General features: G+C 37.6%; 1 protein-coding gene across 1 annotated transcript in view; it reads right to left on the bottom strand.

Annotated features, from left to right (window-relative positions):
* The window catches only part of LOC140232763 (uncharacterized), a gene marked incomplete at its 3' end in the record, with an annotated part of 38,101 nt that extends 23,877 nt beyond the window's left edge, over positions 1-14,224 (bottom strand). The window contains exons 1-6 of the mRNA XM_072312878.1: positions 14,105-14,224; positions 7,817-9,487; positions 7,064-7,238; positions 6,414-6,628; positions 4,728-4,998; positions 2,033-2,191 (exon numbers count right to left, since the gene is read on the bottom strand). Coding sequence (XP_072168979.1) covers positions 2,033-2,191; positions 4,728-4,998; positions 6,414-6,628; positions 7,064-7,238; positions 7,817-9,487; positions 14,105-14,222 — 2,609 coding nt within the window. The remainder of the gene's footprint in view (positions 1-2,032; positions 2,192-4,727; positions 4,999-6,413; positions 6,629-7,063; positions 7,239-7,816; positions 9,488-14,104) is intronic.
* Between the last annotated feature and the right edge of the window lie 6,703 nt (positions 14,225-20,927).

Raw genomic sequence — 20,927 nt, 5'->3', positions numbered from 1 at the left:
GGGGGGGGGGAATTCTTCAGTGGCTGCTATAGACAGGTGGCCGCTAAGGCAGGTTTGACTGTATGTTGAGTTGGAACAAGCTCTCAAATATCATGGAAAATTTTATCAGATTGTTGTTTTCATAAAGCAAACAGCATGAAAACAAGAGAAGATCATATATTATACTTGTATAATCTTCTTCTTTTTTTTCACATGAGATAAAGGTTATAAAATCTATGCAATGAAGCTGATCATAAGCAAGGACAATTCTTATTATTTTAGGTGGCTTTTTCAACAAAAGGAATCCAATCACACAAGGTGTGTGTGCCTATGTGTACATATGGATTTACACATTATCAAAATTCTGTCCAGTCTGCCACATGTTTGCTTTACAGTCAAACCCGCTCAAATAAACACCTATAAGGACCACTCATCCACAGCAATGAGATGGAAATCCCCTGCTCAGAAAGTGTGTCGTTAACAACCTGTGTATGGGTAATCAACTGCCTAATTCTACCAGCAAGCACAAATATTGGTTTCTACTGGATGACTGACAACTGTGCACAACAAACACCTGTCTGTGTGTGGTGCTGAGTGAACAGCACACTGACAATTTTGTTGGCCATTCCAATAAACCTAATGCTCAAAGGCAACCACTGAATGTTTAAATTGAAGGGGTATAGAGTTTAGCAGACGCAAGTGGCTGCATATACCTATAGTATTAAATATGAAATTCAGAAGACATTCATCACAATGGCTAGCACATCATACTTGTTTACAATTGTAACATGACATCTGCTCCTGCAACAACTGCTCCGGTCTTAATTTCTCCAAGGACTTAGGCTTAGAGTTGGGTTGTGAGTCTCCTGTGCGCACTGGATCTTGTCCAGCATAGCGAAAGACAAATTGGAATCCTGCAAATGTCGTGTTCCTTCCACAGGATCTTTATTGATTTAATGACTTGGTCTAAAATCAGATAGTCTACATCCCAGTTCGTCTAAGGCCGTGTTTATGCTTCCCCTTTTCGGGCCAGAATCAGCGTTTTGAAACGTGATTAGTGCAAAACGCTGTTGCGTTCATACTCACTTCGATAGAAATGCTGATTCAAAACGCCGATCCAAAACGCACAAAAAGGTGCGTTTACGATCGGCGTTTCTGACTAATCACGTTTGACGGGGAAGCATAAACGCAACAGCGTTTCTAAACACGTTTAGAGTGACATCACCTAAACGCCTTTCCAGTTCACGTGAAAAAGCGTGCGCCCGGCCAGCCAGCTACCCTGGCCTGAGCAGTTTTCCCATGTACTGTGCATACCCATGTCTTTCCCAGCTGCTCTCCCAGGCCAGGCCACCGATGGCAGCGCGCGCCCCAATTTGACCTGCCTCTGCTGAGGTCGGCGAAGCGATTGCAAACGCTCTTTCCAAGACTCGAAGAAAGTGAGCATAAACAGTGCTCCCTTGAACGGCGTTTTGAATCAGCGTTTCAAAACGCTAATTCTGCCTTCGCAAATTGAGCATAAACACACCCTAACACCACTACAGCTAAACTCATGTGGTCTTCTATAAATTTTGTCTGGTGCTCGTTTGGTTTAATCCTCACTTGGTCTAATGCCCAGTTTGGTAAATTTTGTTTCTGTCTAATGACCAGATGGTCTAATTGCAATTTTGTCCCCTTGGATTTTTCCCATTTTATCTAATAAACTGTGGGTATCAGACAAAATGGGCATAGCCCATCTGGAAGTAGACCAACTGGAAATGAGGCTAAGTGGCAATTGTACTAAATGGTCATTAGACAAACTGGTTGTAGACGCAACAGGATTAGACCATGTGGGTTGAGACTAAATGGGTATTAGATGAAGTGGGAGTAGACCAAATGATAGATCACCATCTTCATTCACTCAAGGAAGCCGACTGATAATTGACAAAATGTTGCTTCAAGTTAGTTAATTCCCAATTCTTTGCTTTAAATATACACCATTCCTCTATTAAAACAGCCTCCTACAGTCTCTATAAGTCCACCCACACCCACACTTACAGAACATTTAAGTACTTACTGAGTGCAGACAGCCACCTTCTCAGGATCATGGATGTAGGGGCACTTGCTACCGCGGTGACACCTTCCGTACCTGTTGTAGAACTTACAGTAAGGCTGGGTCTTCAGACTCCTACTGTCGCGGTTGATCTTGGATTGGATGGTTCTGCGCAAGACTCGGCTGCAAAGGAATATAACACATTTTCATTGTGACAAGCCACTGTCAATACTCTGCTTAAATTCTAATGGTAATGCATACTTTGACAGCTAGTATCTACTTCCATCTAAAAGTGTAGCCCCTTTGCTTTCCTACCCCCTTCCCTTTCTCTTGTAAGAGTAGATATAATCTGTTGTTGCATTCTGTGTGGGCTTAAAGAATATCCTCATGACCCTTTGAACATTAGTAATATAGTATCATGATGGTGTTCTGATGAGCAGCAGGGAAACAATTTGATTGGCATTCCAGGGCTTATGATATACTCAACCTGGCTTTCACTCAAATCTGCATCATATACAGCAAAGGCAAAACATACTAACACTTGAAGTTAAATCAGAGGATCATATGTTGAATCATTGAAAATGTTTCAAAATGTGTATCATGTACGGATAGGGGAAAAAAAAAATGTTACGTATCAGTATCCACTTCATAGAATTGTCCACTTTGCAAACAGTCACCTTTGAATCAATGTAGGGGGCGCACTACCAGTAATGCCTCACTTGGCTTTGATTAGCAGTCAATCATACTTCCTGGCTATAAACACACATGCATACATATGTACATGCTTTGCCAACCATCAGGTCATTACTTTCACTGCTATTTTGATCTATGATTTTTCTATTCTGCTAACAGCAATTCATTTTTTTGCAAATCATCAGCATGTTGTTGTTTTTTCTTTTCTTTTTTTTTTCGGTGGGGGGGGGGGGGGGTGAAGCTGTCATGTGTTGGTCATATGATGCGAAACTGAAAAAATCCCATAAAAATATCCATGGATGAAGGAGATAACTTGTTTCTAGTTCCCTAAAGATCGAAGAAGGCAGATGACTTGAAAAAAGCTGCTGTGTCACAAAGATGAATTTGAGCTGAATAGAAACTTGCATTTGTGTTCAAGACATCTTGATTCTGAACAGCTTAATGACAATAGAACTGCAACTGGCAACCAAAAATATTTCTTACTGAATCATTTTGGACTAGCAAATGCAAAACGGCAATCACCGACAAAGCGAACATCTTTCATAAACAGGAATAAATGTTGAGGCATAGGCATCAGTCGCCCTTGAGACTCTGGGGCCCTCTTTACTGGTTCAGAGTCCATGCAAGCACCAGTTGTCTACCACTGCAAGGAACACCCCTTTCACCCACAAATTTCTTCACTTGTGGCACTGTTATATTCTCAAAATTTATCACCCATGGTAATGAAGTTGGAAGTATCACAGTTTAACCTATAAACGTAATGTGTATAGTGTGTGTAACGTGAATAGTGAGACTAGCTGCACATTCGCATGTAAGTCACACTCGACCAGAATTTCAATTGACTGCAACACATCCCAAATACTGATGACACAATGCCTAACAGAAACAGTGGTCTCAATACTAATTTCCCGGTCTGAGTAAATAGATCAAACGTGAACTGTTTATATTTTCTAGTACTCTTCTTAGTTTTTGAAACTAATTCACATGTAATGACTGAATGTAATTTTTCAGCAGTCAAAGACTAATCCTGAACAGATGGTAATATATTTGAAGAATTTGAAAATACAAGATCACTCAATTTCTTTAAACTCATACTATTGAACATCACTAACATTAAAGAGGAAATCAACCCAAAATATCAATAAACTTCAAAAGAAAGAGAAAAATATTCCCTACAGAATGACACAAAAATAACAAAAATCAGGTAAGAAAAAATGAAGATACGACATTTTGAAATTTCATTTTTTTTTTGGTCCGAAATCATTTCTTGACTGGTCAATATGAATATTCAAATGAGCAAGTTGAAAATGTCATGCTCTCACAATTTCATTTTCATTTTATATCCAGAAATGACAAAAGTCTCATATCTCAGTTGTATAAAATATAAAACTTGCCTTAAAACCACCTAAAATAAAATAAAAGGAACAAATGTTAACTCTGATATAACTTGGTAAGAGAACATGCTTTTACTTATATTAGCTAAACAAAAATTTTTTCCTGAATTTCATATATAACATACATGAAAAATTGTGAGGGTGTGACATCATCAACTCGCTCATTTGAACATTCATAAGGACTGATCAAGAAATTCATTTACCATTAAGTTTCTGTCATCATACAGTGAAATGTTCAGATTGTTTTGACAATTTTGGCAGGAGACCTGTAGTTTTAGTGATATAAGTTACCAAAGTCCAAAACATCAAACACTTTCATCCAATTACCTAATCCATGGATGCATTCCTGGACCCCGTCTTATAAAGACTTGTGATTAATTAAAATCAATCACAACTTTACGATTGATTGCAAATCCATCTTATAAAAAAGTTATGATTGAAATTAAGATGGAGAACTGCAATCAATCAATCACAGGTTGCGATTGATTGCAGCTTTCAAGAGATTTGAGATTGATTGATTTCTATCAGAAGTTTTATAAAAGACAGGGCCCTGATCATGTGACCTGAGACTTGGCACTCCTTGCAATATCTTTGCACAGGAGCAGCTGATGATGTATCACCAATAAACTTACTTTGCCATCCACTGGGTGCTGGACACCCTTGGGGTGCTTTGCTGGTGCATCTTGTGGGCACTTGATGTCCAGACCCTGGAGAAGGAAGGCCGCCTCCCGCCTCCAGCCCGCTGGAAGACTGGGGATGGAGACAAGGATGGTGTCAGCGGGAGTGGCTGGCTAGAAATCCTACAAAGGCTCTTCCCCGAGCTGCTGCGATGATAGCGGACTCCTTTGACACTGACCACGCCATGATTGTAAGCTTTGTCCTGAGACTGACCAGGGCTGTGACCTGCAGGTGGGAGATAGAGCGAGTGGAGAGGAGTGGCATTGGAAAGAATAAATGTGGCAAGGCATCCAACAGACGCTTTTCTTTTCTTACCACAGTTTGAGTGTGTGTGTGTACAAAGACATCAAATACACATATAATGTAATAATGTGAAGTTGACACTCTTGGCATAACTGTAGATCATGAGAAAAAGTGTAATCCTGCACAGATGACAATGCTGCACTGTTATCAAATACACATCAAACTTACTTCAAGTACTAGCACAAATTTTAGGGAGTTTTTTGTCTGCATCAAGAGATTGACATCTACTGAAAATCATGCAAGTGGACCAACATATGAAACATGTGGGAAGAAAGAAAAGAATAATGTTATTCAACCCACAGGAGATACCAAAGAGGTAGGACTGTGGCAACATAAAGACAGCCACTAACAACCACATAGTATAATTCAAAACTTCATGCTTTTAATGACTGCTGATATAAACAGGGGTGTATCCAGGATTTTTTCTGGGGGGGGGGGGGGTCGTAATCAAAATTTTAGGACCTTTACCTTTGCGAGGGACCGGAGCGACCGAGCGGAGGGAGGGTGTGGGGGGGGGGGTGTCCCCCCTCCCACAGTAGGGAGTTTTTTAATTTCATATCTTAAAATGGGGCCATTTGGTGCATACAAAAGTGACTTTTTCAGCATACTTAAAAAAAAAACCCATTTATCATGTTAAAATTGGTGATAAAACCTGTGTTGGTCACTTGTAAGTTCGTTAATCGATAAGTTGAAAACTGCATAAGTGCATTTAAAAAAAGTTGCTAACTAGCTAACCTTACACCTTCCTAGACCCCAGGGTAAAAAGCCCTCGAAAAACAGAAATTGTCATTTACAAAAACTGGACCTTTTGAAAATTTGGGGGGAGGGGGGTCGTATGACCCTCCCGACCCCCCCCCCCCCCCTTGCATACACCCATGATAAGTGTGCCTCCCAAACACAAAGTTCTTATCTCAATCTGAAATTGATTTTGCTTTTTACAAGAGGATTTGTTATTCATCAATTTTGAGTGGGTATATAGAATGACTTTGATGTTGTTGGGTTTTTTTTTCAGCTAAGTATCTAACAAAGCTTATGATATATATGAGCAAATATAAACAGTCACTTTTTATGTGTTCAGAAAGATTTATGTGCAGATAAAGGAAGTTTTTTGAGGGATAACACATTTGCCTAGTCTATCTTGCATAACTATTATTACAACCAGTATTACTTTTCTGTGAAAGCTAGTCTTCCTCAATATACAATAGCTTGGCTGAGAGAGAGTCCTAATCCACTAAAACTTTTCCTCTTTATATACCAGTTCAATTTTTCTGTGCTTATTGGAATTAATTTGAAAATCAAAGGAGAGTTTTCTCATGAATTCATTGACAGCAGCATACCTGCTGCTTTCCTGACAATCTTGGTCTTTGTTTTCTTCAGGAGAGGCTGCTGTGGGCTCTTACTCATCTTGGAGGCAGATGAGCTGTTGTCATGGCGATAATGACGACTCGTCCAGCCAGTCTCTGGGAAGACTTTGGCTGTTTGGGAAGATCTCACCAGGCGGAAGCGAGAGCGTAGCAACACTGGAGTGTGAGCCAAGACATATTTCATTCGCCTGCACAAAGAGAAAATGATGAATGGACAAGGGGCTGGAAATGAAGTACTTCATAATTATGCACAAAATTAATGAGTGGTAGAAAGTTACACACACACTGGTGTTAGACAATAAGTTGTAATGGATAAATCACTATATTTCATATATCTTTGTTAACTTCTGTATTTCATGTCACACAAAATAATGTATGCTTCATCATTGGAACAAGAAAGACTGTTGACAAATAGTGATTATCACTTTAACACGGGTTGCATTCCTTTGCTTCATTTATGATTAAAGCATACTTGTCAGAATCATTACCTTTGGTTATTGTGATTCATCTTGACCTTCAATACAAAAATATTCAGAATGTGTCATATGCACCCTTGACTTCAGAGAAATCAATTTTGTTACCCCACGAAAAAAAAAAGTCACAGCTGGAATTTGCATTTATACCTCTGCATGAATGATTCCCTCATACTCTGGCTGACGGGTGTGGACATCTGGGCCTTCCACTTGAAAGGCGAAGAGTTGTGAGCTTGTTTGGATGTTGTTTTCTGGGAGGTCTGAAGGTTGACTTTCCTCATTTTGTACCGGCTCCTTATGACTGGAGTGGTCTTGGTGCAATTGACTACATGCGATTGACAATGTTTTCATGGAGATATGAAATGGCAAAACAAAACAGTACACATACAGAAAACAAAAATGTATTCAATCTGAGTGAAAACCACTCACCAAGAAATTTTGAGCACTAAATCAGACTCTGACAGATCAGGGGGGTGTTTCATCAACGTTTGTCAGCGCTAAAAGTTGTCATCGCTGACAATCACCTTAGTAACAGTCAGTGACCAGAGTATCTCATCCAATCAAAACCAAGGATTTTGCTGAAATTGTCAGCGCTGACAAACGTTGATGAAACACCCCCCTGATTTCTGACTTTTTCCCTAGGTGTTTCATACAACACAACAAAAACAAAGCACATGACTGCATTTAGACTTTGAATGGCTGAATGGTCACATTCACTGCAAGTGGAAGACGAATTAGATTTTTACTATCAGTCACTAGTGCAATTTAGTAAAATAAGTCATAGTTTTGCATGCTATTAATTGCATTTGAAATATACAGATATTGCCATTAGCACTCATGACTATTGCAAAGAATTCAAATTACTTAAATTTTATCTTAAAATGACAATAGTATAAATCTTACCCGAATTATGGAAAGTCTGCCGTGTAGCTGTGAAGTGAGGTGTATGTTTTCTGACTTTGAGCTGTGGAGATTTTCCCCTGACCTTGACCAACTTCAGTTGAGATCGATGTGGGATGATGACATGATGTTTTCTGTGCTTCACATGGCTAGCTGACTGCCCTTTAATCTTCTTGTATCTTGAGTTGAGGATCACTGGCGTTTTCTTCACAAGGGAGTGGGGTGATGTCAATTTTGTTGACGGTGATGGTCGTGGCAAAGGCAGACCAGCTGATGACGGTACAGATGATGACCTGACTAGTTTGTATCTACCTCTCCGTTGAAAGCCTGGTTGACATCTGCTTTTGACAGCCAGCACACTAGGACTGTGTTTACTGCGGCCAACTTTGGCTCGATGACAAGGAAGAGATGCCAGTTTCTTCACCTTGTATTTTGTTCGGATTACATTCGTCGGTGAAGTCTCCTGCACTACTGGTCTTACAGATAAAATCTTTGTTGTTGATGCTTTTGTCCCTTGTGAAAGAGATTGACTCTGTGTAGAATTTACTGACTTATCAATCAGACTTTGAGTTGTGGAGATTTTTCTCTGACCCCCATCAACTTGCTTTAGAATGGGCTGCTGCTGTGAAATCTGGTTAGATGTCCACGTATAGTTTGACTTTGAAGTTGATGGGCGCTGGCTGGTACTACACACATTTACAACCACTCTGTTTCCACTTCTGTGTTTCCGCTTAATCGAAGACTTGGCTAGTTGGCTGATGGCTATTGGCCCATTCCCTTCTGGAAGAAACTCTTGTTTAGGTGTGGTGGGTAACTTTGCCTTGGTATTGGCTGCTTTTAATTTGGCTATGTCTCCAAGACACTTATCAAGTTCTTTGGCAAGATGGGCTAACTTTTGTGAGTTCAGTTTATCCGGAACTACATTCTGGTTTGGCGTTTTAGAGCACACTTTTCTTAAAGTGGTTTTGTCTGTTCCTGGCAGTAAGTCCTTGGAAGGCTTTCTGAGCAGTACTGTTCTTGCTGGAGCAGCACCTTGTCTGGTTTTCTGTACTGTCCTGCAAGTTGGCTGACCAGTTGGTGAACTTGATGAAGGAGTTGAAATGCTGGACCCATGTTCAGCAAGAGAAACTGGTTTATTGAACAGGACTGGCTTCCTGTCACATGGCAGATCTGTTTTGTCTGTTGCACTTGCATTGCACTTTGAGCTTGTTAAATGTTGCACCTGTGCATTGCTCTCTTTGCATACTGAATGTTTCTTGTGTCTTTTGGATTCTCTTTGATGGCTCGTCTCTGACACCCTTGCATCAGCTCTGGTGTCAGAATGACTAGAAAGAGGCTCATTGTGCAACAAAATGTCCCTTTTTGTTACTTTGGCAAGACTGGGGTTGGTGACGTTTTGATGGACTTTAACTTTTGCTGGCCATTGTTTGCTTGAATGACTAGCACTTGGAGACACTTTGCTTGAAGGCTGCGATTTCATTCTTTGCTCTGGTTTTGTGTGATCGGATGATGAACAAGAAGCTGGACTGTATCTTGGCACGGAGGTTGCCGACTTTGCCAAGGCTGCATGATGTGTCTCATTCTTGGTCCATGAAAATTTTGTCTGGGCATTTCTGACAGTTTCCTTATTGGCATGCGACCCTGACTGTTTCTTCTTATGCTGATGCAGAAGATCTGTCCGGAATGATAAGGGAAAGAAAAGCATGATTTTCATCAACATTACGAATATCCCCCAGACAGAGTGTGTTCCTCTTACAACAGAGCTCTCATTCTACATGAATGCTCCAGCCTGGAAAGTGAGTTGAGCATTTTGTCAAATAAAGACTCACATGCTGATGAGTGGCACACATGTAGTGGTATGCTGATTGACTGTTCTGACACCTCAGTATAGCCAAACATACCCTCACTCTCAAGCAGGATTTTGTGCACTTTAAACTTGGAAATATTTACACAAAAATCATCCTTGATTCTCTCTCTCTCTCTCTTGAGGTTTACAGATATCTACAACAATCACAGTGCCATATTTTCCCTTCACCCCTCACCAAAAAAAAAAAAAAAAATGCAATGAAAATTGTTAAACATATTAACAGTATCCTATAGACTAATAGATACTGTGGTAAACTTAACAAAGCTAGAAGCCCACTGAATGAGTTCAGGTCTTTGTTTTAATCTACTCTTGATCTATTTCCCATAAGAATTATTATGAGGAACTTTTATGAGTACAAACTCGAAAATTTCGGGATGGAGAAGTGGTGAAGACCAAAGTACAAATTACATTTCTGGTACGGTATCAATATATTAGGTGGATGGACAAATGAGATGAAGACTGCACTTTATATGACTACGGTACAGTATTGGTCTTACACTTGTAAATAAAGTAAACCAGCCCCAAGCTCCATCACTCTTTTTGTACTACACAAGTATGATGCTGAAATAAATTTTGGGAAAAGATTAGACAATTAACCACATAGTCTGTTAAAAATGTGAGTAGATTGTAGGTGTGGTTGATGATAGGGATTCCCTCGACAAAATACACATTGTCTCATTAGGAAGCTGGACATACTTTCTTTTAAATTTAGGGGGAATACATTTGACTGGTAAAACCATAGCCTTTCTTACAGAATTATTTCTGAGTGGAGTTTGAGTAGCTAGCAGAACCCCCCCCCCCATGCAAATTACATAAATTGAATGCAATAAGTTGGTCTAATTTGATATGATACACTGATACACTGTTCCTCTGGAATGCACTCAAACTGACCTAATCCCGGACTTATGCATCCTTTGGAAAAGCGATAAGAAACTCGCAATTATTGAGCTCACAGTCCCTTTTGAAACAAATCTGCTTAACCCTAATCAGGCTGGGGGGGGGGGGGGGGGGGGCGGAATCCGCCCCCCCCCCCTCGACGTTTCGCGCAATATCTTCGCAACGCAATAAGCTCCCGCCACGATGTTTCATGACTTTTTTCTTTCAAGTATCGCGCAACTTTTGAGACCCAAATTGTTGCGCCCGCGCGTACCGTTTTGACGCGACGCCCGTTCGAAAAAAATTTGTCAACCCCAAAATTCCTCCAAAACATGATTTTGTGTACAAATCCAATGCAAATTGTGTTTTTCCAATTAATTCACATAAAAATTCATATCTTCACTTAGAATGGCCGAAATTAATTTATTTTAGCATAATAATGCTTCGAAAAATGTCTGTGACAAATTTTGGCCAAAAAACAAACAAAAACAAAAGGTCAAAAAACAATGAACTACATAAGAAATTAAAAAAACAATAAAATACATAAGAAATTAATTTCGATACAGATTTTTTTTTATCCTATGTCTCAGAAGAATGATACAAGAAACATTTAAAAAAAGAAATTAGCTTAATTGGAGCATTAATAAGTGATTTATAGCCCAAAACTGATTTTATGCATAAATTACAATAATTAATTAATATAAAATATAAGAAAAATTTTTCGGAGAAAGCAACCATACATTTTGATAGAATACATCGCGGGCGTCGCGTGTGCCGATTTTCGGCGCAATCGCGCGTTCCATAGGCGAGATCTGACAGGGGGGCGGAATCCGCCCCCCCCCCCCCCCCCCCCCAGATATAGCATAGCCAAAAAAGCCCAGCCTGATTAGGGTTAAGGCAAATGAACGGAAGTCAAACAATATGCATCTTTGTTATCTGACATCGAAGCAAATGGTTACACTGTTGTCTTTCTACCTACTGAAATAGGTTCTCGGGGCTTTGTTAGTAATGACAATGTGCAAAGGCTGAAGAAATTTCTCGCGCTATGCAGGAAACCAGTGTCTTTCAAGACTTTTCGGGACAGATTGTCGTCACTTGCAATCACTTCTTCATTTGTAATTTATTCGGCCAAGGAAGAACCAAAGTGGGAATGTCAAAATTCATTGCTTTGACATAATTTTAATCTTTGGCCCAATGTTTAGGTTGAGGCCACTGGACTAATTGTGTATCGGATCGGATTGATATTCGGGAGGACTTGTTGTCGGGCATGAGTTTTTCTGAGACGGGCTATCATTATAACATATAATTATGAAGTAGTTGAGATGTGTGTAGGGTTTGTTTTTAGTCGAGTTCATTGCTCTATGTGATGGGAGTGTTCTGCCGTTGGGTGGGCTCTGGCTTGAGGCTTGGAAAGGGCTCTTCTTTTGTCTGTCTAGTCTGGATACATTTTGTTATTTTGAGTTAAATGTGAAGTAATATTTAGGATTTATTATATTTAGGGATGGATTGTTGTTATTTTATGAATATTTGGGTTGGTTATAATGTGCTAGTTTTGTTATATTGTAGGTACTTAGATGTTTATTGCATTGATTTAGAGGTTGATGGAGGGGTGTGGGTTCTCATGGTCCATCCTAGTTTATCGGGGGGAGGAGGAGATATCTCTCTTTTTTTTTTTTTTTTTTTTTTATATATATGAATATAAATTAAAGGTTTATAATAATGGGGCATCCCCACCCGGGGCTGGGCTTTTCCAGGGTCTCTTCGGTTCCCCGGGGCGGAGTCGTCCCATGTGATATCAATTTATGTAATTTATTGTTATTGTTATGTTAATGGGGCGCGGAATGAATGACTGTGCCTTATTGTGAATAATTTATGCATGCGGAATCGCCTCACTTCATTATATATTGGATTCACTGGAATATAAACTAATGCAAATGTTTGTTAATATTTACATGTAATAGGTATGTTAAATGCCGTCAAGAGAAAAGTGTATCTTTTAAGTATGTACTACACTTGTCCTAGTTTTCTTCTTCTTCTTCATGCTATTTTACTTTTCTCCTTTTTCTTTCTTAGTTTCCATTTTCTCCACTCTTAATCTTTCTGGTCTCATTTCTTATCCTTTTGCCTGCTTATACAATATTTTTCACACTTTGAATATGTATATGATTCTGTCAAAGTTATGTGCATTTATATTCGTAAATCTTCTGTAACATTGTGTGATATTTATGTATATGCCCTGCTTATTCTGTTTATCCAGTTACCACGGTATGTCCTGGGCTTCTATGTTTTGTATTTATGTATTCCTTTGTTCGATTTGTATATCAATAAAGTGATGAAATATATACATGAAAGGCACTGGATCTTTCGAGTCTTCTGCATTATAGGTTAGGCTAGCTCAATTGTTTTTTGTATTCACTTAAATGATGCAGTATTTGGTACCCTGGGGTACCAAATGAAAATTCGCCATTTTGTTGAATTAATTATTTTTTTTTCAGCGCTGTACCCTGGCTTACCAAAAAATGTGTCGAAATATTTTTTAGTATTATTATGCACAAAAATGTTTTCTTATTTGTGATTATGCATCAATTAATGCATGCAAGTGTACTTCGAAAAACACCTATATGGTGCTAGTTCATTGCGACGACTTTGCCGTATCCGAATTCAGAATCGGCGTGTCTGAATTCGGATACACATTATAAATAATGGGCATGAGATGGTGCTATACAACGCGGTACCCCGGGTTACAACGGTACCCCGGTGTACGGCGTGCGGAATCAAATATCAATTTAATATTTACAGGTGTAAAAAAAAAAAAAAAAAAAAAAAAAAAAAGCAATTGGGCATTTTCAACATTCTGTTGAAAAAAACCATGCTAATATCAGGTCTATAATAGGTTTATGTTACTGAAATTGTATTGTACTTAGGCCTACCTGAATAATTAGCATCCAGTACCAGCATTCATTATCATGCATTTGATTTAGGCCTATAACTTAATAAGTTTTTATTTCCCTAGTTACTAGGCCTTGTGGCTTGTTGATAAAGCTGTTCTCTAGATGTACACTTGACTGTATAAAAACCATACAGATTTAAGTGTTTTTAAATATTTAACGTTTTAAAATCTTCGTTTTACGTCCACACCCAAGCCTAGCTAGGCCCAGCCAACGCAAACAATTGGTAACAAGGCCCAAGCCCAAGACATGCCACAAGAGTGAATGAAGCAGTGTTGACAGTAAAACATGTTTCATTGATTATGAAGTTGGAACTGTCTGTATGGCAAGAGTCAGGTAGAATTCCAGTAGGGCCAGTAATTTTTACTCTAGGCCTACTACATACCACTTCACTTGTCTAGATAGGTTCTCGTACTGTGTTGTATCTATCTTACATGCTAAAAAATACAGTGGGTTGATGTCACTGTCACTTCGTTTGTGTTTGAACCACAAATTATTACACACATGGGACTAACGACTTTGCGGCATCCAATTTTCGACTTCACATCATGATGACTCCTTGCTAAAAGTCTAAAAACTTTATCAATCGATACAACTTACTCGTGAGAAATGATAGCTCGTCAACGAGTTGCTGTCTTTCCTTTGAGTTGTGTACGTCTGTGTTGACGTGTTTCTTTTTCTGCGGATTTCGCACACGTTCTGCTGCGTTGTTGACCATTTTGGTTGAGCGGCATACGCAATACGAATGCAAATGCTCATTTGCTTACGTACACTACACACAACCGATCGAGATGATCAAGTCATGTCAGCTCTCGGATAAAATACGACAACACGAACAGCCGCGGTGTAAAATGGCAACACTCTTTGCCAAATGCCTTCACTTCACTTTGGACTGAACCAAAAGCTTCTTTGTCTTATATGTTCTCCAAGAACTCCCTATTTTTTATGAAGTTGTCCTCTTTTTGTTTTGTTGTTGGGCTTTTTTTTTTCTGTTGCATTCATATTTCCCCTGTCTAGCTTTCTCTCCCTTTGCCACGCACCTATAGTTTCTTTTCTCGTTTCTTAAAGGGCCTATACCGGTACTTTGCTTCAGCAGTCGTAGTTTTGCATTTTGTTCTTCTTTTGTCATTTTCTTTCTCTTCCCCATTTCTGTTATCTTCTTGTTTGCTTGGTTTTTTTTTTTATAGCATTAATTGGTCTTTTGCAATAATTGATTTGGATCTTAAAGCAAATACAAACATGTGTTGATAATAATTTGGCACAATTATCTAGCAAATACAAACAAAACTTTCAAAATTTGAACATTTTATATTATCATATAGTAACCATTCTCATGGCATGATCTCCTCTAGTACTACTCCTTCAGCCCGAGAAACGGCAGTCCCTTATAATGCTTTATTGTTATTCATAATCACTTTCAGGCGAATGTTTAGAAACGCATTCAGATAAATCGCAAATTTTTAGATCATTCACTGTAATAAATCGGTGTTAGATTTAACACCACGGGTGTTAAATCTAACACCGATCAAACTTCAATAGAGGACCACACCCACAGGTGTAGAAAATGTATTGTGACGGTGTTAAAAAGTGTTCGCCTGGCACTTCGTGGTGTTAATTTGACACTGTGGCTGGTGATATTTTTGACACTGCGCTATATAGAGTTAATTCAATAATGACACCGCATGGTGTTGATTTGATATTGGTGGTGTTAATTTCAATGGTATAACATCCGTCCAGCTTCAATAGGGGACCACACCAACTGGTGTTACTGTGGTGTAAATGTATTTACAGATTTTTTCAAAAATCAAGTACTTTATCGGAAAATTCTTTATCGTCTTGTTGAAGTTCAAAATTATCAAGAAGTGCAGTGACTAAGAAACTATTCCAAAAACAATTTTAAATTTTGAAATGACACCCGGAGGTGTTAATCTAACAACATGAATGAGCACCGGAAATTTAACACCAGCTCGGTGTTTCATATTTAACACCGGATCTTTTTGCAGTGTTGAATTGCAAACATTGTATAAAGTAAGATAAATAGGCGGCCTATTGTACAGTAAAGTATGAAACCGAATTTAGAAAAAAAAATGGCAGGTAGCTTTGTCAAGAAAATTGATAAAAAGTTCAGGAAGTGAATTGAACATATAGGCCTAATATATGTACAAAGTCCACATTTTCACATGGCCAACATTCATCTATATCATAGCTTATGTGTGTTTAAGATATAATTCATTGTCCTAGACAAAAGTACTCTGTCAAAATTCTTAAGACAAGTTACAGTGCCACCGTATAGCAGTATCAATTATCATTAATTTCTGTCACACGAGGCTGTTTGAACGGACAAAATCAAGTGACACGATCAACGAGAGTTACCGATTATTACTTCTTGATTCTTTCTATATACACCCATTCTTTCTCAACTTTGATATTGTTAGTTTGTAAAGTAATAACCCACTAGTAATTCAAGGTACATTGCAGGACAATTTTCATTAAGATTGTCTGGTATGAGGGGAGTTTCCAAGAAGAAGTTTTCATAGAAATTACCATGTCTTTTTTTTTGTCTTTTTTTTTGGTAATGCGAGTTACCGAAATTGAATTAGGACCCTATTTAAGAATCTCAACGTGTTTGTCCGTTAATTGTTTAACTTTTTTATTCATTCACTTCGCCCATGTCTAATCTACTCATATTTTAAATTGTAACTTGTGCTTGTATATAGATCCGAACATTTACAAAGATATTATAAGCACTTTACCCCATAGACGTACCCATTTTGTAAAACGAGTTATTTAGGACTGATCGCCCTATGTACACGCGCATAATAATAAAGGGTTAATGACACATGATTCGATTAATAGAATAGAGCGGATTCCGTGAGATACACTCACGAATGATCACATTTTGTATGGTAAAGGAATAAAATTGTTTGTTTGTTTGTTTGTTTGTTGGTTGGTTGGTTGGTTGGTTGGTTGGTTGGTCGGTCGGTCGGTCGGTCGGTCGGTCGGTCGGTTAGTTGGTTGCAATTTGGTTGGTTGTTTGCTTGTTTGTTTGTTTGTTTGTTTTTTGTTTTTTTGGGTGTAAAAGGTAGGTAAATATTATGTACTCATGTAAGCGTTATGTATATTACTTTGTATTACTTTATATGGAAATAAAATCATTTTGAATTGAATTGTATTGAATTGAAAATTTCGTTGTATCACGCGTGAGTGTCATTGTGGGGTATATGGCTGTCTTAGCAATTACAGTGTCCTAAACGGCTCACTCCAAGTATGTGTGTATGTTGGTCTTGTTTACAACTTGTGTTGTCAATATATTGTGAATTTCTTTAATTATTTCCTGACATCTGAAGAAGTTATGCCTCTATACTATACTAGTATGTAATGAACAATGACGAAGTCGACGAGAAATCAATGGAGATCACACCATAATTATGATAATGCGAACAGGCAATCAAAGGTTGTCAATTAAAGCAACGACACTAAGTCTTGCAGCATCAAACAACAACAACAACATCAACAACAAAATCACAAATGACGTTGAAATAAACTTTGGTTGTATATTTTACGTCAGTGCTCCTTAATGGAACATTGAGATAGGCTCATGCATAAAAGTTATGTTCATAAACAGGTATGTTATCACAACAACAACAAAAATAAAAGAGGATAAAATTATTGACTAACCTTTGACTTCGCCGACAAACAAGTTGACATAATAATTTAGTTTTGCTCTCTGGTTGTTCCAAAATATAACTACCATTCATACGTATAGACTATAGGTTAACCATCGTTTAAATAGGTTCTGTGAAACATGTATGTCATCATTTCTAACACCATTTAATTCTAAGCACTGCCAGTCCTCATAACCAATTTGAGTGACTGCTTTTTTTTCCCCTTTCTTTTGTGGCAAACAATCATAAAAACAATCACACCATTTGAAGCACAAAATTAATTGAAAAAGACGAAATTAACTAAATAGAGACAGGAATATATAATATTGTCATAAAAGTAAAAAAAAAAAACGAAAAGAAAAGAAAAGAAAAAGAAACAGTAACGAATTTGGTAATAAGGACTCTGTAGTTCCAGATGTTTTAATCCCCAGTGTTCCAATTTCCCGGATCAGTCATGCGTGTATAAGCACATAAAGTTTTTTATGGATGAATATTTAGACTGGGATAAACATATTGAGTATTTGGGGGAAAAGATAGCCAAAAATATTTATTTGTGGAAGAGAACACAATTTGTGTTACATAGCAGCAAACTGCATTTACATTTTACAAATCCACAATATAGAGCAGATTTGATTATTGTATGGTGTTATTTGGGGAATTGTGCTGGAAAAGGGAGACTCGACAAATTACAGAAATTGCAAAATAGAGTTCTTATAGAATAGGATTGTGATGAAGAAGGAATTGAGTTTTCTGAGTCATAAATTGTTTGATATTTCGAAAATTGATAATCTTTCTGATAAGAGATATAAACAAATTTTGCAATTCATGATGCACAAGATTGCATACAGGCCTATATGTCGGGAGATTGTTTACAACATTTTGCATTCAAAGAATCTTATTTTGTCTTAAGAAATGGGTTCAATAGTAAATGCTTTTAGTTTCTCATTTCGTGGAATCAAAGTATGGCAAACGAATTTAATCACCATTTTGCCAATGTTGCAACCAGTTTGATTTCTGAATCAGCTGATACTGTAGTAGAACCTGTAGACAGAATCTGTACAGATGATGCCACATGCGAACCATGTTGTGTGCAATATCCATTAACGTTTTCTACTGTGAGTGAAAGTGAAGTTTCAAAGGAAATAGAGCAATTAGAAAATAAGAAGTCAGTCGGATTAGATGGAATATCAGTAAAGATCCTAAAAATGTCAAAGGATGCAATTGTTCGACCAATAACTTTTTTGATTAATGAATCTATAACCCAAGGAAAAGTTCCAAATAAATGGAAGATAGCAAAAATTATTCCTCTACATAAAAAGGGTGATAGATTAATTCCAAATAATTACAGACCAATTTCTATTTTATCGTGTTTATCAAAAATTCTTGAAAAGATTATACAAAAACAATTACTTCAACATTGAAGTATATAGAAATAATATACTCATAATGGAACAATCCGGATTTCGGCCAAAACATTCAACCTCCACGGCACTGATTAAAGTAACCGATGAATGGTTGAAGTCTTTGGATAACGGATTATACACTGGTGCAGTTTTTGTAGATTTGCAGAAAGCTTTTGATATGATCAACCCTAAATGTCTGCTGCATAAACTTTTCACAATAGGTATTAACGGCCCCACCCTTTAATGGTTTGAAAATTATTTCTCTGACAGAAAAATAGTAACTAGTATAGGAAATTGTACCTCTGAAGAACTGGATATTAAGCTCGGTGTGCCACAGGGATCGATACTGGGTCCATTGTTGTTTATCATACTTATCAACGACTTACCTTCCATACTTGATTCATGTAATGTGCATTTATATGCGGATGACAACGTTATCTATTTTTCTCACAAAGACCCACAAAAAGTACAAACAATATTGAATAAGGAATTATTTGTGTTAGATAGTTGGATGTGTAAGAACAAAATGAAAATTAATTATGATAAAACTGTGAGCATGTTAATTGGTAATCGATATATTATGTTGAAAAGATATAACAGTTTGGATTTGAGTATAAAAGGATATGAAATTAATCAGGTTAAAAGTTTGAAATATTTAGGATTGTATATCGATGACGAACTCAGATGGGACGTTCATGTAAACTATCTGTGTGAAAAAGTAGGCCGTATGATTTTTTTCCTTCGTCGTTTGACATATTTCATAAACAGAAATTATTTGAATTTGATATATCGCAATGTTATTCTTCCTCATTTGGATTATGCAAATGTTATTTGGGAGTCTTCTTGTGAAAAACATATAAATCAATTGTAAAAACTGCAAAATAGAGCAGGAAGAATTATTCTGAAGATTAATCCTGAATTACATTTTTCTGTCAAGTCAATACATGATATATTACAGTGGGAAACTTTAAAATCCCGTCAAAAATTTCATGTCGGAGTAATGATTTTCAAGATTTTGAATAATTTAACACCTACCTATTTACACGAAAATATATTATTTTATTCCCCCAAACCCTACCAATTTCGGCACAGTAGCCTCAGCCTTCCAAATCCTCGGACAAACTTTTGCAAACGTGCATTTTTGTACAGGGGAGCCAAACTATATAACAGCCTTCCTCATGCTGTCCGTGACTGCAAGTCACTGAAGGATTTTAAACGGTCCCTTTCTGAATTGGTTTAATTTCATCTGTGTAAACTTATCTAGATATATATATATATATATATATATATATATATATATATATATATATATATACTTTTGTCTGATACACAAGACATTTATCTACACTTTTCAAGAAAGCGTATTTTGCCTTGAGATTTTGTATAATTATTGCATTATAAGTTTTCAAGAGACTACAAAATGTATTATAATGTTGTATTTATATGATATTTAATCTTCTACTCTTTTTTTCTTTTTCTTTTCCATACCTCTTTTGGTCCCCATGGAAGACCAGCGGCACCAGAAAAGTGCAACTGATTATGGGCTATCCAGCCTTATCTTTCTATATAATCCTACTGTACATTCTATATATATATATATATTTTTTTTGTATATCGATGATGTGTCGCACTATTCATTTGCTATGTATGTATGTTTCATTTTAGGAATGATGTATCATTTTCCCTGTACCTTATATGTTGTCTTTTATATCTGTATGACTATGTTTATGACGGAAATAAAACAAACAAACAAACAAACAAAATAATGGAACCGATTGTCCAGGAGTCTGAAAGACATGCCCTTCATGCAGATTTGATTTGAATATTCATTATAATTGATACCTGTACTGAGAATGAATTCCCTCGTAAATTCATTGCTTTTTAAATAGTTTTGTGTCACTCACACAAAACTATAAACAGCCCAAATACACAAAGCAAGTATTAAGTTCAAACACAATTCATGATCTTGCGTAGAGTTGGTCGTGTGTTAGTGTTAGTGTTTGTGTTTTGTTTTGTTTTTGGGGGGATTGGGTATAGGGATCGTGATTTGTAAACTGTAAACTCAAATGTTGATGTTGTTTTTTCGATGTTGTTTTGTGTTTTTATTGTACATTGTATATTTCATTTTTTTTTTAATATATGGATAATATGTTCCCTCCTCGCTCCATCCCCACCCTCCTCCACTTTTCTTCCCCTCTCCTCCCCTCCCCTCCTCTCCCTTCCCTTCCCCTCCGCTCCCCGTCCCCTCTCTTCCCATCCCTTCCCCCCTCCTCTCCCCTCCCCACGCACGAGGTACCCCGCCCTGGCACTATGCCTGGCGGCCCTTCGGCCTTGCCATTGATTGGTATGGTACGG

Source organism: Diadema setosum, chromosome 9 (assembly GCF_964275005.1).
Source record: "Diadema setosum chromosome 9, eeDiaSeto1, whole genome shotgun sequence".
Lineage (NCBI taxonomy): Eukaryota > Metazoa > Echinodermata > Echinoidea > Diadematoida > Diadematidae > Diadema > Diadema setosum.
Note: the sequence above shows the minus strand (reverse complement) of the source record. Positions and strands in the feature narration are given on the sequence as shown.